General features: G+C 43.4%; 2 protein-coding genes across 5 annotated transcripts in view; both read right to left on the bottom strand.

The window, feature by feature from the left end:
- Nucleotides 1-6: 6 nt before the first annotated feature.
- On the bottom strand, nt 7-16,220 carry LOC109520193 (aryl hydrocarbon receptor-like). 3 transcript variants are annotated; one of them, XM_019877245.1, is made up of 12 exons: nt 14,968-16,220; nt 13,731-13,918; nt 12,085-12,197; nt 11,219-11,308; nt 10,726-10,852; nt 10,116-10,246; nt 7,348-7,553; nt 7,154-7,263; nt 5,663-5,804; nt 4,284-5,589; nt 1,529-1,685; nt 7-967 (listed from the first exon to the last, which is right to left on the bottom strand). In XM_019877245.1, exons 1-11 carry the CDS (start codon nt 15,006-15,008, stop codon nt 1,536-1,538), a joined length of 2,604 nt encoding a protein of 867 aa, XP_019732804.1. In that variant the 5' UTR covers nt 15,009-16,220; the 3' UTR covers nt 7-967; nt 1,529-1,535. The 3 variants fall into 3 exon arrangements, with proteins under 3 accessions (XP_019732804.1, XP_019732802.1, XP_019732803.1); XM_019877243.1 differs by having other exon boundaries at nt 10,116-10,249; XM_019877244.1 differs by lacking the exon at nt 7-967 and having other exon boundaries at nt 1,524-1,685; nt 10,116-10,249.
- A 704-nt stretch (nt 16,221-16,924) lies between these two features.
- Nucleotides 16,925-25,323, bottom strand: part of LOC109520192 (aryl hydrocarbon receptor-like) — a 25,893-nt gene continuing 17,494 nt past the window's right edge. The window contains exons 3-11 of one of the 2 annotated variants that reach the window (XM_019877240.1): nt 23,373-23,521; nt 23,174-23,263; nt 21,902-22,028; nt 21,690-21,829; nt 21,400-21,602; nt 21,202-21,311; nt 20,375-20,516; nt 18,284-19,949; nt 16,925-18,202 (exon numbers count right to left, since the gene is read on the bottom strand). In XM_019877240.1, coding sequence (XP_019732799.1) covers nt 18,104-18,202; nt 18,284-19,949; nt 20,375-20,516; nt 21,202-21,311; nt 21,400-21,602; nt 21,690-21,829; nt 21,902-22,028; nt 23,174-23,263; nt 23,373-23,521 — 2,726 coding nt within the window. In that variant the 3' untranslated portion in view covers nt 16,925-18,103. Of the gene's footprint in view, nt 18,203-18,283; nt 19,950-20,374; nt 20,517-21,201; nt 21,312-21,399; nt 21,603-21,689; nt 21,830-21,901; nt 22,029-23,173; nt 23,264-23,372; nt 23,551-25,323 lie in introns of both variants that reach the window. The other variant, XM_019877241.1, reaches the window with a different exon arrangement.

The raw sequence follows: 25,323 nt of genomic DNA on the forward strand, positions 1-25,323 counted from the left end.
TCTCAGTTGCACCATTCAATCATGGCCATCACTTCATGCTGCACGAAGCTATATACACTTCCTGAAAGCCGACAGCTTCCCAGTTCTTAAATGGCCAGCGTACTCATGGAGCAGTTTTGGGATGCTCTGCATGGGCGCATACGGCAGCGTGGTCCACTTCTTGCCAGTGTCCAGCAACTTCTCACAGCCATTGAACAGGTGTTGGCCAACATTCCATAGATGGCAATTAACAATCTCATCAACTCAATGTGAAGGAGAGGCATTGCACTGCCTGAGGCAAAGAGTGGTAACACCAGCTCTTGACTGCTTCTCTGAGAACCCTCCACCCCGCTGACAATGGACTCCCCCAATACAGTAAAAGTGCACTTTTTGGTTGCCCGTTTACTAGGAGCAATGTGAGGCACAGCGGTGCAGTATTCATGCTGTCTAATATGCGTTTGATATGACACGCTTGTGAGGGGGATTAGATTATTTCGGCAAAAGACAGATTTCGACACAGTTGTGAACAATATTCGAGGGGAAACTGGCCGTTTGTGTACATAGGAAAGGCTTAGATCGTTGACTTCAGATCATAAAAATGTGAGCGAGAACTAAAGTGTTGCGTTTATATTTTTGTTCGGTGCATGTTCTGGTTAGCAGGTCTAAAGAACAAAAATAGCTCGCCATGGGGAATGTCATCCCTCTGAGTCAAGAGAACCACAAATAGGAGCCCCGACTTTGTCTCTTTTATGGAAGCATATCTATCTGTACATATTTCACCACCTGCATTCAGTGTTAATCAGTAACAACAAGGCAATAATGTCTCTACCCGGGAAAATGAAAATGCTTTTCTTGTGACATAACCGAGCTGCCCTGTTTATGTCGGGAACATGCGGGACATTTAATGAAGTGCACAACACGGTTGCAGTCCTCTGAGGCAAAAATGCACGTGACAATTAATGTTGGGATGCTGCCATGTGTTGGGCTCCTTGGCAGCAGCAGGGAAAGGAAAAAGAAACAAATGTCAAAAAACAATGTGATGCGCCAGCCGTACCTTGACATAGTGGCGACGTGCTGGCGTGTCTTTAAGGAAACATATTGCTGCCACCCTAAGAAAGATCAGTCTTAGTGCAACAATACCTTTTTTACAGAACACATTTCATGTCATTTCAGAATACTGGGCCCGTTTTTGGTTTTATATTTAGTGTTGTGGCAATATGCTTAGTAGTAGGAATAGCAACCATGTGAAATGATGTCAATGAAAGTTGAGCAGAAAGTTCGTCCACGTGAAATGAACCAGAAACCTAATGATTACGTTTGCTGTCACTTCTTCAAGAAAGAGTGTATGTACAGCATCGTGGGTGCACACAGATCCAACCTGCTTCTGAAAACCAGACTTGGATTCTGTGTGCGCAGAAATATTACAACATGGTGTCACATACATTTTCACTGGTTGGTGAGCAGTGAGAAATGGTGCTAAATGCTTTGTTTACGTTTTGTGGAGTCTCTCGCTGTCTTTTGTTTTTTGTTTTTTTTTTATATTCGGTACCTTCTTGTCAGAGTATAAATTCTGACTTCTGAGCATCTGTGAGACCATCAGGGCACGAGTTTGGAAAGTTGGCTGCCACCTCTCTGTCCCCGTTGGACATAAGACAGGTCCGGATGAAGGTGGCATTGGAGGCCTTGAGGAGACAACCGTTCTCCAGCTGAAAACCGCAAGAAAGTAGTCACATTGAGACGACAATGACTCCAGAATACAGCATCAGTCAAATGTCTCTGCGTTTAAAGAGCAATACAAAACAGTTTCACGATGAAAACAAAAAAAATGCACCCGACAAGAACTCATTCATTGCTGTGGATATTTACATTTCCCATCCAACGGGCATGTGTGGAAAACTGTCTTGCCCAGTTTTTCTGTGAAATTCAGGTTTGTAAACCACTGTAATGACTAGTACGAGATAAAGATGAGGCGTGAGTGTGTCTTTGTTGCATCAGTTATGAAAAAGGAAGAGAAATGCCAACACGCTGGAAGTCGGACCAGTTTAGGCACCTCACGCTCGAACAGATATGCACAAAGTAGGTATTATAATGTCTGTGTTGCGATCGTGTGAAATGATGACACAGTCCATTGCATGAATGGTGAACTTTGAGCAAAACACAAAATAAATAAATAGCCACATGGCATTCAATTTGGCACACTTCATAGCTGTATATCTGTAAAAAAAATTATTTTACCTTCAAAAGCCAGTTGTTTGTTAGTCTTGGTTTTGAAATGTTATGGTTTGTGGTGTCACAAGAACTAAATACTGTAGACTAGCGTCAAAGTCACAGTTCTGCTTGACATTTATAATGATAGATTTTTATACAATACAACACAAGACAATACATGCTGATTTATATAGCGCTTGGTCAGAAACTGTTTTTGGTGGCACCATGTACCAATGCCGATTACTAAAGAATGGAAAACTATAAAAAAAAAAAAAAAAACAACAAAATAAAACATTATTTTTCTGGAGAAACAAGTCTACTTTTTATTTTGGTTGCTTTGGTCCTTATATTGTCACAAAATAAGATTCTGTAAATCTTGGAAAAAATGCTGGCAAAATGTGTGGCCGTGAATGCACAAGGATCATATCGGACTTTCTCCTATTTAAGACATGTATTTCCGAGATCAGTATTTATTTGCTACGTGCAGTCATTCTCACCTTAATCCCATGTATGCACTGTCTGATCCAATCCACACCACAACTCATATTACAAAGTCAGTGCTGAGAACGTGAATCATTCATAACAACCACCCAGATTTCTTGCCTCATCGTGAGGGAACTAATGACAGACAAATAGTAGGTCAGCAGTGTGATTGTCACTGACCCTGAAAAATAACACCAGAGCCCTGTGAATGGATGTCTGCTGGGTCAGCCACCTTTGAGGCCAACGGTGTCCCTTATTCTCTTGATTATTGTACACAATCTTTTCCCTTCTCTCTTCTTCAGTGCGCGGCAGCATTGTTTTTCATGCTTAAACACTTCTATCCATCGTACGGTGCTATCGGGCAGCTCATGACTTTCTAAAAGATTTATGTATGTGCATGAGAAAGACAGCACTGAAAGATGGGCCTTTTCTTCTTTACATTGCATTTCTGGACACATCATCACATCACAGTTAACACAGAGCTTCATGCCTGAAGCTTCTATGTGCTGACTTTCTTTGACAGCAAAAGAACTCAGTGCAATGCTCAAGCGTTGATGGTCACTACTTCGGTTGACATGAAACACTTCAGGCATTGTCAAGTCTTTCCACTTGAGCCAAAAAGAATACACCAACTCCATCGTCTTTTTTTATGTTAAGAGACGAAACGGAGCGAGAAAAGATCTATCTTTCACATCAATACTGATCTAAAACAAAGTTGAGGTTTAACAAAGCAGTCTTTGTCGCCCTTTCACAGACTCTTCAGTGCAACACTGTGCCAACCCCCATTTCCAAGATGGCCACACCCATGAAACCTCTCGCAACAACAGAAAGTGAGCTTCAAAGATTGTTAGACAGGGGTGCTCATCATTTTGGTCGAGTTCACAAAGAAGCACCTGAAGTCGTTTCTTGTTGCTCATTTGTTCCCTAAATCCAACAACCTCACCATCCTGACCTTAAAGACGAAGGCAAAAGCGAATAAAAACAGAGCTCCGGTGTTTGTTGTTATGTTAGAGTGAAATGATTAAATTCAGTATGCTGTCGCAAAACAAAAAAAAAAAAAAAAAGAAGAAAAAAAATCGCATTGAAATGAGTTGCCTGCAAACAACACAACAGTACTATTGCTTCGCTGCCCCTGGGTGCAACTTTTCATATTTTCATAAAGCATGCGCACCTGCGCACCACTTAACGTATGTGCTCCCCATCTTACTGGAAGTGAAAGTTTATTATAATTCAGAAATTATAGTGATGGATTGGATGGACGTTGAGACTAATGTTGCACTCAATTTTTTTACAATTCCCGTTTGTTTCTGATACTGCTTACATCCAAATATCAGAGGTCAATACGATCCAACTGCAAAATCATTATATCTGGCAAAATAACAAATTCTGAGGAAAGACACAATTTTTATAAAAACACAACATCCAGAAGACTTAATCAATGCCATATAAATAACCTAGACCTGAACATTAGTTGACCTAAAGCAGGACAAAATCTCTGACCAGTTTGTATAAAAATGTGCAATTGTAAGGATGGGTATTCCTTTCAATGAAGCTGAAAATAACTTTACTGGTCATGCATGATGACCGCTAAAGAAGATTTGTTGAAGTCTCACCTGATTGTGGTCATCCTGTCTTGCGCTGGCATCGTGGAACAGACTACAGGCCTCGAGCGAAGGCTGCATCAGAGCCAAAATTTGCTCCAGCTCCAGAGCAGCACCCTGTGGAGCACATTGGGTCACAACCGGGTGCGGAACTGGACTCTGGAGCTTGTGAGATTGCTGACCCTGCAGTGAGTGTGGCTGCACAGCGTCCACCAAGTGTTCGTCATGACAAAAATCTGTGGTATTCAGTTCTGAGCTGTCCGCATGCTTTGTGGTTGAGACTACAGGGTCAACCAATACATTATGAAAAAAAGCTGCGTGTTTACTGGAGCAACAGGTTCCGCCCAACATCTGGGAGCTGGGTAAGAAAGTCTGGCTGTTTCCCTGCTGCCAGTGGTGACTTGGCTCCAGTGGTGAGATAACATCTTGGTTCTCCTCGTTGACAAGAGTTTGGTGAGTAGTGTGGTTGTCACAATGCTGGGCTTCCTCAGCCTTGAGCATCCAGCGGCTCTTACCAGAGAGGATGCTGGCATCGACACTTCCAGAGGGAAACCGAAGCCCGCCTGCCCCGATGGGCAGCGGCTGCGTTTGCCCGCTACCGGACGGAATGGCAGGGGTAGCGGGCACACGGTGTGCTTGTATCTGCTGGGTAGAACTTGGAGCAGTGTCTGGAAAAAAGTCATTGAGTCCAAATCCAACTATGTCGCTGTGTTCTTCTCCATGAGATTCCATCTCCGATGACTCATGAATGTGGGACGTGATTTCATTGTTGGTGAGCTCACCAAATGTGGAGCCATGGCCGGAATCCATCTCTACCTGGATCATCTTCTCATCCAGCAGCAAAAGTTCCAGGTCTTCAGCATTCAAGCCAAGGTTCTCCAAGGCACAGAGGAGCTCGCTGTTGGAGCAACTTTCATCTCCATCCAGAGAAAGAGAGTCCAGGGTGGCTTGTAGTGGATCACACTTGGACTTTTCCCTGTTGCATCTTGGCTGCATCTGCCAGCTCTCGCCAAATCCAGCAGTCTCCTCTTGCTGTTTGGTAAAAGTACCGCAAGGGTGGGACTCGTGAGCCTCTGAATCTGGTTGACAGACGTAAACAGACTGATCCTGGCTCATCAGTGCTTCCAGTAAGGACTTTGGATGTACGTTCTCAGAGAACTTTTCCATTTTCCCCTTCTTGCATTTGGCTTTGCCCTTGAGAGTTTCGGGAAAGCCAAAGAGCGGGTTTCCAGTCTGATAGAGAAGTGCCTCGCCAGTGGCAAAGGTGAAAGGGAGGTGCATGGAGCGTTTCTTCAGGTGTTCCCCTCCTTCCTCGTCTCTATTTGAAAGAAAAACAATTAGCAAACAATCTCCTGTCCCACTATAAAAACAAGCTGACATCCTCCACTCACATCAGGGGCCTCTGTGTGGCAATGATGTAGTCCGGTTTGCCATCTCTGTAGACGAGGCGGGCGTTGGATTGGACCCATTTCCATCTGTTATCCTTGGTGAGCAACCGGAAGACGGTGAGGCCGCTCTCACCAGTCTTGATCACTAGAATCACATCAGAGAAAACGTTGACAATGGTACGGCTCTGCAACTAGCTCACATTCAAGAGGTTCGGGCTCCAATCTCGGCTGCCTGTGTGAAGTGTGCATGTTTTCTTCGTTTTTCCTACCTATGTTGCAAAACCATGGTTTTAGGTCATTTGAAGACTCTAAATTGCCCCTGGGCGTGAATGTGAACGTGAATGCATGTTTGTCAAAACATAGCCTGCGACTGTCTGGGGAGCAATCGAGGGTGTATCTCGCCTCTCACCCGAATTCAGCTGAGATACGGTCCAACTCACTGACTTCCTGCTCCCGTGGGAGATGTACATCCAACACAGCACTGCTGTTTTGACTTGACTGTCATTTTTGTACTTCTTCTTTGTTGGATGAAATACACCAAAGACAAATTTGGTGAAATGGAATTGCATTTGGATACGTCACCTACAAACAATATAAGAACCAGGGATAAGAATATTCAATATTTTTTTCCTGATGAGGCTACAGGTCCATAACTGGGACTTGTCTATGAATTTCTTCCAGTATCAAGTCTTACTAAATGTTTCTACATGTGCATTATGGCCATCTTTTCTCGTTTTCTGCCCCCAAAGTTAACCAAATAAGTATGTTGCCCTACTAAAAACCAACTTGACCAAAAAGTAGAGCACTTTTGGAAATCAAACCATCTGGTTTTAAGGACTTTACCATGGATGTCAGCTCAAATGTTTGATAGATCGCATTTCAATATATCATAAGTCAAAATGTTAACATTGTTACTGTAGAATTCCAGTAAATGTGTTGTTGCACCACTTATCAGATGAGATGAAGACAGATGGTCCCTACGGTATTATTTTCTATTTTCTGCAATATTCCATGCACTGAAAAAAAAATTAAATGAAATAGTGGTGAGAATCAGATGAGCTGAGGATATATACAGAAAGGTGGATGTTTGGTTCTCCGTAGTTGGTTGGATGTCTTTCACCATCACTTGGCTTGCTAAGTGTGTGTGTGTAGTTGTATATTTTGTGTGTTTTACAGGAGTGTTTGTCTTTGAATTTCCAGGTTCCACCATAGTCACACATTCTTACGGTGACTCCCAAATGCTGGTTTCATTTTTTTTCAAGGTCCAGTTCTTTTGTTCCTCGGTTATTTTCTTAGAGTGTGTGTTCTGCTGTGGTGAATATTATGCTCTGAACTGTGAAAAATTCAGAACCGATTTTCTTCAGAGTTTGTTTTTTGTTTTACTGTACAACCAGCGACCCCCGTATAAAAATGAGGTCCAGGGTGAAACGTAGCTGTTGTTGGAGGTTGAAATGCAGATTCGGCAAGTGATTTGGCAGTTAACCACTCACTTACTTCGGACGTGATTTTCAGCACAGTGCAGCATGTCGGCAGCATGGATGAACTGGTATCCCGAACCTCGGACACGCAGCTCTGCCTCCGTGTAACCCAGCACAATTTTACCCCTAAAAAACACAAAGGCGGCACTTTCTACATATGCGCAAAATGGCTCATTTGAAACACGAAAACATCAGCACTGACGCACATACTTTGCATCACAGGCCATGGGAGTGAAGTCCAATTTGTGCTTGGTTCTGAAAATCATGTTCTTTGTTCTGATTTCCAGGATAGCCGGTGACTGCAGGGGCGTGGCGATGGCAAACAAGGCGAGCTGAAGAGGGCCACCTTGCTCATTGGGACTCCGCAGTCCACTCTGCCCGTGGAGGAATTTCAGTCGACCCTGGATGCTCAATGCCTGAAAGAAGTGGAGACAACTCAGGATCTTCAGTGCCTCTTCTTCCCCTTTCTGGCATCAGTATTCTTACTTAATACTATCGGAAACTGTAAATGGAATATCTTCTCATTACTCTCCGTAAAACCACTGCCTCCTAATGAAAGTCCTTTTGATGCATTGCTCACTGGACACCGTATGAAGAGAGAATGCCACGAGACACGTGGGGAATCTATGAGCAATGCGAGTGCGAAAGCAGCTGTTGTATCGACTCTCTCTTCACTCAATTGTAGCTTCACGGCTACTGGCCACCAAGACCGTAAAACTGTAGCCAGCTATGCCAGCTAATGTAGATAAAGTACCAAGTTCCAGTAACTAGTCATTTTTTCCATTCAGACTGTTTAGATTATGCTCTGTTATAATTTAGAGTTCATATTATCATGCATATGGGGAAAAACAAAGGACCTTTCTTCAGATGAAAAGCACACCGCAGTTCACCATCTTGCAAGAAAATCATTAGACTATTATATGTATATATAATATAGATTTTTTTTGGAATATTGCAGACTGCTTCAAAGGCTTGCAGTCACGCATAATTCTGTATTTTGACCACACCTAACCAATCTCAGCAGGATATAGATTAGCAGTGGGCTCCAAAATACATGCAGACTCATTTATTCACCAAGTATGCGATTGTGGATGGAGTCCTGGATGGCTGGTAGATGGCCATCATATGCCCGCCCTTCTGCAGGGAAATGATTCTTATAAAAGACAATGCTCATTCTCAACAATGAGAACCACTTTTGAACTTGCATATATTGGTCAGCAGAGTCAGTTAGAAAAGGTAATATTGACTACACCAAGTATTAATTGTTGACGCAAACTGATCTGGAGTATGCACCCACTCAGGCTGTGCCATATCTGCCACAACCCAATGAAATATTCACACAAAAATGAAACTAAACTGAAAACATGGATAGATACCGTATATTTTCAGGAATACTGTCCATTGGGAGCTTTTTCAACAGTTGCAAGATTCAACACTTTCTCCTTCTTTTGATACCCCGGAACACCTCATTCTCCACTCAACACACATGTACAGTACACACACAGACACACAGAGCATCGGGTGTGCCGACAACCACCACGCCCCCCCCCCAACCCCCCTCGACTGTTAGCGCTGCTTGTACAGTACACACACAGACACACAGAGCGTCGGGTGTGCCGACAACCACCACGACCCCCCCCCCCCAACCCCCCTCGACTGTTAGCGCTGCTTAATTGACCTTGGTGGGTTCAGGGGCTGTCGTGATGTCAGGAATCTGGCACTGAATAGCAGGAGGGATTATGAAAACAAAGCCATAGTGACCAGTAGATACAAGGAGAAAGCGGGTTTACTGCTCACGCAAACACTTTGGGAGGGAGGAGAGACACAAGTTTGGTGAACCTTGAGCATGAAATTGCACTCCTGCTCCAAGTTTTGGGTTACTTGCTTGTGATTTTGTCACAAAATGAGAACTCTGGAGATATCGGGGTGGGGAGGTGGGTGCTGTTCTTTTTTGCATTAGCGCTGCATAATTTATTTTTGTTTAGTAGTTTTTTTTTTTTTTTAATCATTTTGTACTCTATTCTTTCTTCTTGATCCATTTGGAGTGCACCCTATTTCCATATAACACAATGACAGAGGCTAATTTATTTCACCCATTTCCGCATTGTATCCAATGGTTGCTCATTTTCCAATTTATGATAGTCATCAGCATCTCTGGAGCTAGTGACTATGACAAAGCAAGTTCTCCATGCGCTCTTATATCTTCTCCGCAATGGCGGGGGGGGGGGGGGGGGGTTAAAGCAGATTACAGGGGTAATCCACCATGTTTTATTCTTCAGTAGACTTGATTATTGTAACAGTCTGACTGGACTCCCTCAAAAGGGCATAAAACGGCTGCAGCTCCTTCAAAATGTTGCAGCTCTGACCAGAACAAATGGAGCAGAACATATTCCTCAAGTCCTAAAGGCTTTACACTGGCTCTCAATCATCTGGAAAACATTCAAAATTCTGCTACTGGTTTATAAATCGCTGAATGGTTTTGGTCCTGATTACTAATAAGTAATGCTTATTGAAGATAAACTCAGTTGGGCTCAGATGTGCAGACTTGGGTCAATAAGTGGAGCCCAGAGTTCAAAGCAAACAGCGTGAAGCTGCATTTAGCTGTTATGCTGCATGCAAGTAAAATGCCAACAGAATTTCACAGTACGGTCTATTGGTAACTTTGGTAACGTAGTATTATTTTTGTTTACCTTTAAGTGTTTTAAAAGTTATTAAAGTCTTCTGTTAATGAGTTTAAACGTTGCCGACTGATCTTTTAGGAATTTTGGTCAGATACTTTTGTTTTCTCTGCTTTGCTTTTGAACGTTTGTGAGCTGTTGTGTTTGTAAATGCTATTAAGTGGTGTGCCTTGTAGCACATTGGGTTGCCTGGTGTATCAAATGTGCCTTGCCTTGCCTAACTGGCCTGAAAACACAGAAAGCCTTTGCAATACGTTCATTAAAAGACACTTAAAGTAATATTCAGTCATGAAATCTCACCAAGTAGCCAGAAGAATTGTCCAGTAGGCAGCGGAAGCGGCAAACAAAGCTTCTCTCAAAGAAGGAGGAATTTTCCGGAGGAAGCTCATCAGGGTTGTACCTCACCGGGTATGAGGGAGCTGACTCGCCATCTACTTGTGGAAATGTGTCACCACAAGATAGAAGATGCTGAAAAGATTGTCCTTGACCTAGGTGCGTGCATTAACTGCTGACATAAAGGTAACTGGAAGTGACATGTATCCGGGAAGGCTGGGTGGGGCATATTTACACTTTTGAGCGAATGCCACCTTTCTTGTCCTCCAATTAGATTCATCAGAAGCAACAAAACGACTTGTGATAACATTAGCATGTTTTGGATTTTTTGTGGGTCAGTGGAGTTATTTAAAGGCAACAGGAGCTTTCTCTAGAAAAAAATGTTTTCCTTGGCTCTGTGGTCTAGTGCTCATGTGGGCTTCCCTTGATCTCTTAATGTGTGAGGTATGTGCTCCTAATTTGCCCCCATATGTGTAATGTCTTGAGACAACTCCTGTTGTGATTAGCGATATAAAACATAAAGTAAATTGGAATGAAGTCAAAGAGATCTTGCTGAGTCAAACAGTGGGTGCTAAACCTGCTGCAGTGTCCGAGGGGGATCCAAAGCTATCGGGAGGGTTGAGCGCCCAATGTAGGTTCCTCTTGAACTCTTGCTGGTCTTCAGTGTGAATCATCTCCAACACACTGTGGTGCATCACGTCCGTCTGATCGGAAAAACACCACAAAAGAGGACTTTTAGTCTGAAATTTAAAAGGAAATAGAAAAATGACGTGTGTGTGTGTGTGTGTGTGTGTGTGTGTGTGTGTGTGTGTGTGTGTGTGTGTGTGTGTGTGTGCGTGTGTGTGCGCATAGTTCAAGAGTGACACATTATATGGATAATTTCATAATCCCGCGAGTCAAAATGAGATTAAACTAAATTGGCTCCTTCAATATGTATGTTTCCGACCTGAAGTAGGCTCTGCTGTGAAGTTGTAAAAACTTGACAGACAGTTCATATTCATTTTTTAAAAACATAAGCATGCTGGATTTTGCCAAGCGTCGTCCCTTGCGTCTAATGGCTGATCTTGTACCTGATGGAAGCCGAGGTAATCATGGATGGTATGAGAGCAGTAAAAGATGATTCCCTCTGCTGTGATGACCAGGACAAATCCACTCAGAGCCTGCAGGGACAACAAAACTAGCGCCGATGAGAAAACGGGACATTTTAGCTCCCCCGGTGAATATGTGATGTTTGACAGTGCTTACATGAGATGTTATTTTCCATAAAGTGTCATTGTCAAGTGAAAAAAAGCATCTTCTGATTTTGTGTAGCGTAAGAAAAACAAATGACAAGTCTCAACAATTAGTTTGATTGAGGATTCAAATCAACACAAAATTTGTTGACGTAGCCTCCAGCTCACAGCAAATGCTGTAAAAATTGATTTGCTCTGGCCTGCATTTGACAAGTGTAAAAAAAAAATCAAATGACTGTCAACATTTAATGTTCATGTGACCCTGCACCTGATTGTGGAAGCATTTCTGCTTGTGTGAACTACTTTCAAATCAATACTTGGATCTGGGTGAGTGCACAATGGCAGCAATCTCTGCCTTCAACTGATTTCTGAATCTTGAAAGGCTAAACGTTAGTTTTGGGCATATCAGTAGAAAGGTTTAGAAGATTAGCAACTGATTTAGCAACTGAATTTAGAAACTGAGTTAAAGTGTGCTCCATGCACCTTGAGAGTGTTTTCATTTTAGATTTGCGTTTTGGTCTTCTTGTCCTATTCAGTGAATGTCTGAAAGTGCATCTTGTGAATCTGCCCCCTCCACTTCACTTGAACAATGCAAAGCAAAACAAAAAAAAAAAATATGACCAAACGACTGCTCGTGACTCAATTAACTTGTAAATTGGGGCACTTGTAAATTACGGTTTCGAAGTATTTTTCAATATATTTACCTGGAGCAGCAGTTCCCCTTCTGGCATACACTGGGCTGTCTGTTCTGGCACCTCACTGTCATGGTCGTCAGTAATTTTGCTCACACCATTGGAGAGATGTTTTTTCGATGTCACTTGAGAGAAGAGAAGAGAAGAGGAAGGCTGAGGGCTATTTTGTCACTTGGATATCAGACTGTAAGATTGCAGAAGGAATATCACGAAGACTGAATCCAGGGAAACCTGAGAGAACAGCATGCGGCAACAGGGAAAAACCGGCAGGAGGAAGACGGCAACACTTGCAGGAGCCAACTCTCGGGAGCAGACACAACAAAGACTGAATCTTTCAATACAAGCCACCCTTTTCTGTGCTGTCAACCTGTCTAAACCTCTAATAGGGTCTCCTATATTGACCTCTGCCCTCAAAGACGCAAGCAATGTGCTTCAGAACATGGGGATGCGAAGTGCTTTTCTCTGGTCGAGTAAGATGCTCAGAGAGACGGAAGTCACTCAGAGCTGCAGACAGTACAGAGGCCCAAGGCTTAAATGCCTAAATTGGTGAGTGCAGACATGATGTCCAGGAGCGGACCGGAAATATAGCGGCCGTTCAAGAAAGTTAACATATTTTCCCAAAATTCCTGATGGCCACCCTGCCCCTGATACCAGGGGTGTCCATTGATTTTCCTCTAAGGGTCATGTACAGAAAAATAGAAGGATGCAAGGACTACTTTAACATTCTTGAACATTTTCATGGTGCCCCCTCCCTTTAGAAACAACAACAACAAAATGGCATTGCAGCTCATGTCAAGTGTTATTTTATTATATATTGTTAAAAAATGGATAGCGGAAATCCCTAGTCTACACAGACCAGTTCAGCCACCACAATCCAAGGGTGTGAGCTGCACGAGTCAAGAGTTGAAAAGTGGGTTCTCGTGCCCCCGCCCCCGTCCACAAAGTCTGTAAAGTGGTGTGAGTGGATTATCTTGCTGTGTTTTTACTCCCCAAAGCTTTCATCTCCTCCTCCCATCTCCTCAGACCTACATTACTGTGTGTCTGCGATTTATGGGAGGGAGGTCATCTCATGGCCACAGGCTAGGAGGCTGACCTACAATCCATTTAAGAGTGCATTTCACACACTGTGATGAACTTGGGGTTATGCAGGGGTGATGCACTTGCTCTGGAGAAAGACAGAAATGGGGACTGACCTCCTGCTGGTTTCTGCAGTGTCAGATTATTTCTTTGGGCACTCCTGCCCCCCCCCCCCTCCAAAAAATGTGTATGGTAGGTTGATTGAACACTCCAAATTGTCCCAAGGTGTGACCGTGAGTGCGACTGGTTGTTTGTCTATGTGTGCCAAGCAATTGGCTGGCAACTGGTTCAGGGTCCACCCTGACTACTGCCCGAAGACGGCTGGTATAGGCTCCAGCACGCCTGCATCCCTCTTGAAGACAAATGTCTCAGATAATGGATGGATGTTTCCAGTCCAACGCGAGACAAAATCATTTGTATGTAAGGTGGACACACGTGAAATGGCAAATAGCGAAAATCCACGTATAATTTATGCCCATTGAAATGCATTGGGGGGAGTGAGAGGGGGTCTAATAATCCTGAAAAAAACACTGTTAAAACTTCTTTTTGCATAAATAAATGAACTGTTTGGAGTTTCATACCTGAAAAGAATCTCTTGGCCCGAATGTAGCTGGCACTAAGCCTTAAAATGGACAGCTTGTCCAGGCTTGAGATGACATCCTCAGGAAAGGGCAGCAAGCTGGCCAGCCTGTCCAGCTCCAAGTTTAGACGGTCTCGATGCCGCTTGGATGGGTTGGACTTGTGCCCTTCTGGTGTGGTAAGTTTGGCTCTGGTTGTGAGTGAGAGGATACCAAGAACTTTAAATCGCAACTGAGACACAATGATTGCAATTCAATTTGTGGGAACAAATGAAATTGTGTGTCAAAGTGTTCATGCATACAAGTTATTCTCCACCAAAAGTCTTTAGTAGTAACCCCACTTCTTTGACATTGAACTTGTTCCAGATTTCTCCTCTGATTCAAACCATTGAAAATATTTGAAAAATTGAAGACAGTAGGTATTAGTTTCCAGGAATCAACACATTTTACCCAAAACACCTCATTGAAATTAATGAGGCATTCAATAAAAGAAGTTCTTTGGGATTCCCATTCCAAATTTGAACTGTTCATTTTTGTAATGTAAAATATGTACCTTGGCTCAGTAAAAAAGTAGGAAAATAACAGTCTGCAATACAGTAAATGCAAATAATAATCAAATCAACATGAAAAGTTTCAATGAGCTTCTGATTTCCATTGTATTTTGTAACCCTAACATTTACTTTAAGTGAACATGTCCCCAGGGGGTTCAGTGTACAATTTTCTAAGTTCTTTATTTGTGCTGATCATGTGTGGCGAAATTGTGCAATTTCACCATACCCACAGCATGTGTGCCTGTGGTGTATGGCGACAGGCATAATAATTACATAGAGGCCAGAAAAACCATAATCGACACATGTATACAGTTTTTTGGTGACGTTTTTTTTTTGGGGGGGGTGGTGTACCGCAATATATTTCAAATGTAAAATAAATGTGTCTTGGGCAATAAAAATTGTGAAACACTGTCCGGCATTTTTTTTTAACATCAAGTTGAGCGAGTCTGGTGGTTGGCAACTCGGGTCCGAGAAAACCTCAGTCCTGCTTGCTTTAGAAATGTCCCTCTTCCAACACGCCTGATTCAATTGATTAATTCAAAAGCAAGCTCTGTAAAAGCCTGGGAGTGACCGTTTGAATCAGGTGTGTTGGAAGAGGGACACGTCGAAAACAAGCAGGACAGCTGCTAACTGGACCGGAATTGCCTGGTCGGACGACAGGCGGGTCTTTAATTCATGACACACATTACCCTTTCTGAAGCGGTTTTCTTCTTTTGCGTCCCGCGTACATGTTGGCTCCAGTTTAGTCCCAGTGCAGCGGCACATCCACACACAGAGGAGAATTCCAGCCAGCCGGACTCGTAAACGTGTCCCACCACCATCCAATCGAATGGACGACAAGCACGTGAACAATGTTAAACTAGTTTTCCGAAGCAAATATTTTGGGCTCGGAAACAAACGAGCGACATCTGCAACGATCTGAAACGACGTCCTTTGACTCATTAACGGAAGCGTTCCTGGCTCTCGTCCCAGATGGACTCAGCTATTATGAGGTGTCAAAATAGCTGCGACGTCGTCCCCGGTCCTCTTCTCCTCCTCCCCTCTTCACTGTCAGCCTCCTTATCCAAAATCCTGAGGCAGCCGACCGGGTCGCAGTGGTCGACCCGTTCAAGTAGACTGAAGTTGACGTGTGTGACAGAGCTGGGAGGAAGGGAGGGGACGGTGTGTGTGAGGGGCGATCTCCTCAGCACCTCATGCTGTCTCCTCCTCATCTCGTCACCACCATTATTGTATCCCAACATTATTCCTTCACCTTTTCATGCCCCCCTCACTACCTCATCAATTCCCGTCACTTTTACTGTCCCTCACCCAACATAATGCCTTCACCACCTCATTCCATCACCCCATCATCTCCTCACCACCTCATTCTGTCACTCATCAACCCTCACCTCATCATCCTGTCACCCCTCGTCCCATCTTCCCACCACCCTTCATCCCCTCATCCTCGTCCCACCATCCCATCACCACCTCATCAACTCGTCACCCCTCAACTCACCCTCGGTCCCCTCACTACCTGAGCGCGTCACTCCCTCACCACTCTCAGGAGTCATTTCCATGTTACAAATGAGCTAGTGGCCAGCCATCAAGTCTGACATTAATTACAAAGAATAAAACTACCGAGAACAAACGTCTTCATCCCAGTGGCTTACTGAAGATGAGCTACCTCCAGGAGGGAAAATAGAATCAGTGCTTCGCCGTCTGTTTCCGAACAGCGGCTTCAGGCTGAGAGGGAATCTCAGACTCAACGAAACAGCTCAGCTCAGATCACTCAACTGCATGCAGTTTAAGCCATATCCTCCAAGCAAAAATAAACATTGCGCATCATTATACTGACATCCAGTGGACGCTGTTGAGCTACGCCATCACAAAAACAAGCACACCGTTTGTTTCCCTGGCAATCCCACAATTAGTTGGTTTACTTTAGTTGATAAAGTTCTCTCCTTCCATAAGAACATTACAAAAATGAACAAACACGAAGCAGATTTTTTTTTAAGGACCACCGTGCCTTAAGCCCAATATTTATTGTGGCTACCGTTCAAAGATTCATACTCAAAGCACAAATAACATAACAACAGAAAAAGGAGATATATACTTACATGAATAGGGTGATGTACACAATGTGACAATATGTATTGATAAAAGGAACACACACACACACAAACATCCCTATACATATAGGACATACATATACATTCACACAAATATAAACAAAGTAAATGCAGTACATATGGTACAAACGTATATGCACACACACACACACACACACACACACACACACACACACACACACACACATACGCGTTTCGGTTAATATACTGTACATGGGTGCTCTATCCAGGTTCACACCAACTTGTGTTTTTTTTTCCCTTGGTTGGTGCAACAAACTTCCAGAAGGTGGTGTGAGATAAACCCAAAGTTTTTATGTTGCTAGCGATGGCTTCTTTAGTCGATTGGCATTTGTAAAATGCACATTAGCATTAAATAGAGGACCAGAATGGAACACAACACTGAATATTGTTCCTATACACACCAGACAGAATACCTTAGGGACAGCCCACAAAAGGCAGGTATCCACGATGAAATATGCGAGTTAGACACTTACGGACTGTTTGTGCCGATACCACAATTATAATTGGGGGAAAGTGATTTTTCAGAAAGTAGTCAGCTACTTTTTTAAACGAGTCAAAACTCCAAGCTCTGTTTTTCATCACGGTTTAAAATGTCTTTGCCACTCACAGACAATAATTGTGACCATTTCCACCTAATTTAAAGTAGAAAATAGCTGCCATTGTCTTTTACTTCTGTGGGGAGACATGAATTAACCACAAAACAGACAGGAAAGATGAAGAGGATGGATTTTTGCTGGAAAATTATGGGTGGCAGCTTCACTTTTTTGTAATTATTCCAAAGGCTGACAAACAGCTCCTGACACTTGTTATTTTCTGTTGAACTCCATGATTACAGTGAATAAAATATCCAGGAAGTAAAGAGGGCAAAGTAAAGGCAAGATATACTTGGGTTTCACTCCAGTCAAATCCTAATCAGCTTTGTTATTTTAAGGCGTTGTCTTTGCTGCTCCCCACCAAAATAGAAAAAAACAGATGACACGAATACAAATAACTGAAGAATGACAGGTTGCTTCCAAAGGTTCATTTTACTGCTTAAAGTTGATCTCATGTTGGCTGGATGAAGCTTGTGCGCATGACCCTTTTGAGGGCTTGAAATGAATGAAGTCATGGTATGTTTCAATGAAACAAAAGAGCACATAAAATCATTTTATCCTTTGGAGATCTCAAGGGGAGTCAGTTGTGCGTGTTTGTCTGGGCGAGTTGGCAGTGGACTGACATCAAGTTCATCCATCAGACCTCAACTATTGAACAGTTGGAATGCTTCCATGAAGCATCAACAAAACACGCCAAGTCAGACGCTGCCATCAAAAATGAACAGCAAAAAACAGAAGCTCAGGTTTGGTCAATTGGTTTGGAGTATATTTATGGTTCAAAGCATTTTCTAACCAACAGTAGATTTCTAACATTGAAATTATAATATATATATTTTTTAAATCATCTTTTAGATTGCCCGTCATGGAATGTCATAAAAAGGTTGTGACAATTGGTAATCTGTATTGGACTAAATCATAATCCCTCAAATTTTCATTTTTTTGGTAGTAGCTCAATGCTCAGATTTCATGATCCCGTGGTGATTGTATTTTTCAAAACGCAAATCAAACTCCAGGTGATCTTTCTTCTCTTGCTTGATTACCCTGAGCTTTTTGTCCTTGAAAGCACGTTTGTGGTTTTCCTGGTTTCGCAGACAGTTGCCTTTTCAGTTCATGTTCCCGTTTGTTCTCTTAGGAATGGGAATTCCCGTTGCGCAATGAGGCAAGGCCAGGACACCATTTCCGACAACTGAGTGGCTGATGAGCTGTGGAACAAGAATAATTAAAAGCTCACTTCCGAAGTCAACAGTTAAGATGCTTTTCATTGACATGAGGTGTCCTTTTACCTGGTCACTGAGGTTCAGGTATGGCTGTTGTTGCATCGGCAGGTTCCGACTATCTGGGGTGATTTGGCAGGAAAGCGGCGCCGTATCCGAATTGAACATGGACTTGGACGCAGCCTGATAAAAGCTGGAGGGACTGGAAATGTGACTGATGCTGTCTTTCAATCTTTGACAGGGCGCAGTCTGACTGACGTGCCCAACGTTCGCAGGCACAGAGCGGGGTGTGGTTTTGAACATACAGCTGCTTGAAGCCATGACAGGCGCCCCTCCAATGCCGTGCTCAGCAGGAAAAGAAGTCCTGAACACCGGACTGTACGGTGCAGGGTCATGGTTCACTGCAAGTCCTGGATTTGGCTGAAATTCTGACCAGCAGTTCACGCTCATTGGTCCGCTTGAAATTAGCTGCGTTTGCGGTGGCGGCTCTAGCTGCCAAGACTGTCTCTGATTCTCTCCGTCTTGAGTCGGAGGCACAAAGTGGCTGTGCATGCAGCTTGCCTCTGCTGTGATCACTGGGCCCCTGGAAACATTATTTTGAGTGTCTCTATGGTTTGAGTTCTTTTGGCCACTCTGTAAACTAAACTCTGGCTGTGTTTGTGCATGGTGGGCCACAGCCAGGTTTGGTGCCCTCCGCTCATGGCAGTTCCGGTTTGGATGAACCATTTGGTTGGGATGAATATGACTAGGTTGCCTGCACAACACAATTTCTTGGTTATTGTCCATGAATTTCATCTGTATGCTCCTCAGTTTTTCTGTCTCGCGACATGAGTCCGCTAAATGGGCGTCCAAGATCTTTGGAGGTCTACCAGTGTGGTTCTGGTCACCATGAAGGCGCGCAGGAAGGAAAAGTGCTTGCTCAGAGGAAATGGGCTCTGCCACCGGAACGTTTAAACCGGAAGAACTCAGCTGAGGAAGACCAATGTGGGTCAGTTCCATCGTCCGCACAACCGCGGAGGGTTGTTCAGACATCTGCCCTCGACTGGGTAACAAATGGCTCTCAGGTTTTTGAGGCCAGCTGAAGCTCTGCACCATGCCGTGGTGAACAGGGCCCCGGTTCTGGACGTTCAAAGTTTGGACGCAGGTTTCCAGCTGTTCGGGCACCTTCAGCGCAGCCTCGTTTTGGAGCTGCTCCTCCACATATAACAGGATGTCCTCAATGATCAAGTCGTTCAGGTCGTCGCCCAGGTCGCAGCTGTTGGTTCTCACCTTCAGAAGAGTGCTTTCCCAGCTCTTAAGCTCGTCGGGTGTCGCATCCACCACATCTGCCAGCTCACCCTCCCCCAGGATCTGCTGCAGAGTCTCCATCACATCCTTGATTGTGTCCTCGGACCTGATCATGCTGTCAACAGCCGCTTTGGGTGAAAGGTGCTGCCAGGTATCTCCGGGAACACTGACTGTGGCGTGGGTGTCCTTAAAGGCAGTGTCATTAAGGGTGTTTAGCGTGTTGGCACTATTGTGCTGGCAGTAGACTGACTGGTCCTGGTTCAGTATGCAGCCCAGGAGCGAGTTTGGTCTGACTGAGTAGTTATCGAGCTTCCGCTGCTTTGCGGGGGAGCAAGTGTCAGGCATGTCGACGGTTGGCGCCAGATCATACAAAAGCGACTCGCCAGTGGTGAAGCCGAACGACTGCTGCAGCCGATGATGACGGAAGTGTTCCTCTCCTTCTTCATTTCTGCAGCCAATAAAAGAGATCAACACCGTGACAATCTCGAGAACTCATTTAGAACAGGTCCTACTTATCATGAAGGCATGCAAGCAGTGACAACAAAAACAGGTCTAACAGGAGCCAAAACTTCAAATCATGCTCTGTGGCAATTGTTATTTCATAATCTGGAAAGACTGTATCGAAATGACAAGTTGTTAAGGACACATCTTTGAAGGAAACTGTAAACAAGCGCTTTCAGGCTACAAATCATTAGCTGATCATGACAGCCAGGCAAGGCAACAAGAGATTTCCAAATCACTCTGGCTTTGCGCCACAGTCCAAAAGTGTATGGTTCTCATGGCTTGCCCAAAGAGAACTTAGCTAGACAAAGGCTCCAGCCTCCCACATAGAGAATGCATTGTTGGAGATCTACAACATCTCCAGCAACTTACGTCAAAGCTCTCTGCCGGGCCACAACAAAATCTGGTTTCCCTTCCTTGAAGACCAGCCTGGCGTTGGCCTGGACCCAGAGCCACATCCCCTTTTTAGTCAGCAGTCTGAAGACGGTAAAACCACTTTCTCCTGTTTTTATCACTGAACAAACATGAGAATTAGGTCCAAGTAATACCCTAAAAGTATATTTAAACCAGGGCAGTATAAAAATTCAGAACTGCTTTGAGAATGAATTTCAATTGAATTTGAATTGCGGTGGCAAACAGGAAGCGGAATTGCAATTGAAATTCAAATTGCAGAAAGTACAACTAAAATTCAAAGAAATTCATCATGCAGAATTAAAGTGTATTTAACAATGAAGCTTTACAACCTTTACACAACATGAATTTCATCCAAATACTATGATACGGACTTTATGTACGCAATACTTAATTGTAGTAAATAGTAAAGTGCAGTAACTGTTGTTGTTGTTGTTGTTGTTTTTTAATTAACATTAAAAGTCTACTCAGGACAGATCGCTGAAATTGTAAAAGCTATGACAATTGTTTTATATGATGGTGGATCAGCACTTCATTTGCCAGAATACCTGGCTTTGTCTAAGTCGAACATTTGGGACATTTTGTTTGGAGCTGATACGTGATGAGAATGCGGTTTTGCTGAATTGCAATGAATTCTGTCTCGCTTCCGGTAATTCAAATTCAATTGCAATTCAACATCATGTAGAGTGGAGTCAACTTAAATTCAAATTCATCCATTGAGTTGATTTGAATTGTGAAACTCTGAATTTTGCACAGCCCTGATCATGCATAAGAAGAGCCTGACTCACTCCTGACGTGGTTGTCTGCACAGTACATCATGTCGGCAGCATGGATGAAGCTGTAACCTGAACGCTTCATGCAGAGTTCGGCTTCGCTGTAACCCAGAACCACCTTTCCCCTGAAAAGAATGCGCAAACTCCCATCACTGTCTGCCCGTCCCATCACTTGAGTTCATCGGATTGCAAATCCCAAATCCGACCCTCTACCTGGTGTCAATGCCAATCGGAGTGAAGTCCAGCTTGTGCTTGCTCTGGAACATTAGCGTCTTGGTACGGATCTCCAATATGGATGGCGGCTGCACGGGCATGGCAATAGCAAACAGAGCCAGCTGTGGGAGAACCTGCTCCTGAAGCTCCGACACCCGGTTCTGACCGTGGAGAAATTTCAGGCGTCCACAGAAGTTCAGCGCCTGGAGACAAACATGCCAGATCCATCACGTCAGACACAAATGCCAACTTTGGACCTCTAGCCAATACTTTGGATTTTTTTTTTCTACCACAAAGCCAGATGAGTTGTCAAGCAAGCATCGGAACCGGCAGCAGAAATTTCTCTCCAGGAAGGATGACTTTTCTGGAGGGATGACTTGTGGGTTGTAGTCTTGTATGTTGGTGCTGACTTCACTGCTGTTCTGCTCGTCTACATGTGAATATGTCAACATTAGGATGAGCTCAGGTCAAACCGGATTTGGATGATGCAAGGATGACTTACTGCTGCCCACTGCAATGCGGTCCTGCTGGCTGGAATGCGGATCAAAAGCGAAGTGAAGTTGGCGTCTGAAAAGAGCTCGATCGTCGGTGTGGATCAACTCAAACACACTCTGATGTATGACATCTGACTAGAACAGAGAGCGATGGGTTAAGCTTCTTGATCTCCACTCATACAGCAACGTCTTCTAGCAGTCGTCATTAGTTTGCTTTTTTAATACCAACCATTGAAGAAAAATACGGTGGGGCCTTGACTTACGAGTTTAATTTGTTTCCTGACCATGCTTTTGATTGAACATACTCTGATCACAAATCGTCTTTTTCCCCATTATTAGTGTGCACCAGGGGCGTCACTAGGTTTCAAGAACAAGGGGGGCTTAGCCCCAAGGGGAACACAGCCCCTTTAGGGGGGTCCGGGGGCATGCCCCCGCGGGAGAAATTTTTTCTACATTCTGTTAAAAATCCATCAATTCCGTGCACTTTGAGAGCAAAATGAAGAGGCTATGAAGAACTACACACATCACATTAGTATCCTTTTTACTATGATGGGGCTTCCTCCCCTGGACTTTAACTGGACTAGATAATAGAAATTATAAAGAGTTCAAAAGTTCAATCTTGGTTGTTCAAGGGAATTAGAAGGATGCCCGATAACATAACCTATATGACAGTAGTCCTATATTCCTCTCTACCAAAATGTATTAATATATGCTTAGCAGTGGCGGGCCGTGCATTTCAACCTTAGGCCTTCAGTGACGTCACATACATACACAATATAGGCTCGTCAAGCAGCCATGCTGTCGACTCAACCTGACTTTCGGCAATGAACTGTCAGTTGTTGCGTTAGCATTTGATGTGGCGATGGTGACAGACACGTCAAATGCTAACGCAACACCTGTTGCGTTCAGGAAACCTGGGAGATTTAACATTACAATAATGGCAGGTTATCGAAATATAATTTAAAATGGCCACATTACATTGAATTTGATGCAATATATTAGCAAAAGTACAGGAAAAATAAATAATACTTTTTTTAAAATAATGCAAGGAAATTATTTAGGGGGGCTAAAGACATTTTTAGGGAGGCTGAAGCCTCCCTAAAATAGGCCTAATGACGCCCATGGTGTGCACCCTCCGGTGTGCATGTCATGGCCACAGGGGGGCAGTGTTATATTTAAAGGTCAAATATAAAGTAATTTTAGAAAATCCCAAATGAAATAAAACTGAATGAAATGAGGCTAAGTGTGAAGGGTCTTCTGTCTGTTGTTGATGCTTTTACCTGCTGGAAGCCCAGGAAGTCCTGTATACTGGGTGATGCATAGAAGACATAACCTTCGGTGGTCACCACTAACACGAAGCCATTCAATGCCTGGAGAAAAAAAAACAAAACAAAACCAAAAACAAAAACAAAACAAAAAAAAAAAAAAAATTTGAGGAAACGCTTCACTTTCTTGCTTCAAAGATCAGTCAGACCTGACCTGGAGGAGCAGGTCTCCCTCGGAGAAGCTGACTCCATCGATGGAGGACACCTGGGAGGTCCCAGTGGAGGACAGGAAGGCATTATGGACATCTCCCCACAACATGGGACTTGGCTTGCTGCACCCATTTTGTCCATTCTTGGGTGTGGCTATCATGATAGCGGGGAGGATCAGGTCACTTCGGGGTTGCAAAATTGCATGCATTTTCAAAGTGGAAAACTTTCATTGACATTTTTAGCAATAGAGTAGATGGGAATAAATCATGAATGTATACATTTGAAGGTTGAATCTTTATAGCAATAGTGTAATCATAATAGTGATTTTTCATAATCTTAACGAAAAAACAACCAGATTATACGCAGGTACAATTGACTATGAAGAGACCAATTCCTGACCAAAAATGCAGAAAATGCGTCTGAATTTTTGACTGGGACAGTTGTTGAGAGAGAGGGGGTTCTTTTTTTTTTTTTTGAATGGTTGGTCACGGTCGTGAATAATTAACTCAACATTCAGGTTTTTGTTCTTCATTGAAGGAAATGATTCGTCAATCAAACATTTGATGAAGTTCTTCATAGAATTATAGCTGCTCGATGTTTTTATTTGGCTTGAATATTATACCTTTCCATTATTCTACACACAATTCCCATCAATCTCATAACAAATATTTTCAAAATTCAACATTTTAACTTTGCACCGGAACTTTCTGTAAATTTACCGCAAATGTTCGACCGCTTTGTAGCCCGAGTTACGCTTGATTTCAAAGATGAAGACAAACAAAGAAGTTACCGGTAGTACAATGGAAATTTATTATTTTTCACAACTCAGTGAGCAGAAGCTGTGGTGGGTAAATCAGAAATCTGAATTGATTCAGCCTTGACTGTCCTGTGGAATAAGGAGAGCAGAAGCGCGCTGCCTTCCTTCCGGGTGGAGCCGCCAACTGTTTCCTGCTGTCTTACAACAGTGTCACTCAGCAAATCTCTGTCCTCCTCCTGTTGAGCTTATCAAGCAGCGCTAATCACTGTCAGGAAACAAGACTGGACGCCTTAAAATATCCTCTCAGAGAGGAAGCAGGTAATTTTTGAAGGTTTGAAAGAACAAACATGAGTCACGGTGTTGAAATAACCAACAGAAAGACCAACAAAAGACAATCTCAGCTCTTTATAACTTGGAGCTAAATGCAGATAATGGGAGCAACCACATAATTACCCGTTGGCCACAACCATCTTGGTGAAGGCCCAAAACAAACACATTTGAACTGGGATGCGTTATCAATGACTTGTGCAGCGTGTACCTGAGCTAGATCATGAGTACAGGAAAGATTCAATGTTCCCGTCTTGTTAGCAATATCTAGCAGAAAATGCACATGGTCGCTTTGCAGGGAAATGCCAAATGCTAGTTTCAAGGCTGCAACAATGACAGCGTACCTTTGGATGCAGACAATATTCAAACTTCTGATTCCCAAAAAGCTGGGAATAACCCGTTTACCGTGTTTGAGCCAACAGGATTATTTGAATAACCTGATTTAAGCAGCGACGCAGGGATGTCGGGTAGCAAATGGACATAATTTCTGCTTGTTACCATCTACGATTGGCTGGCAACCAGTTCAGGGTGTCCCTCGCCTACTGCCCGAAGACGGCTGGGATATGCTCCAGCATGCCCTGCGAGCAGTGGCGGACCCTGAGGGCCAGCAAGGCCTTCTCTGCTGGCCTAAACATTCTCAGAAAAGTAAATTTACTTTTCTGAGAATAACATAAATTTGTTATTTTATTTTCATAACTATGTTAACAAAATTATTCTCTGTATTCTTTACGTCATATTATTTCCACTTAGTTGAGTGGCTTTCAATGTTATTTTAAATAACATTGAACGCCACTCGAAAAATAACTTATTTATTATGGTAGAGTTTTTAACTAATCATATTTCATCTAGCTTGTGTTGCCACGTTAATTAA

Source organism: Hippocampus comes, unplaced genomic scaffold, assembly GCF_001891065.2.
Source record: "Hippocampus comes isolate QL1 unplaced genomic scaffold, H_comes_QL1_v1.1 scaffold167, whole genome shotgun sequence".
NCBI lineage: Eukaryota > Metazoa > Chordata > Actinopteri > Syngnathiformes > Syngnathidae > Hippocampus > Hippocampus comes.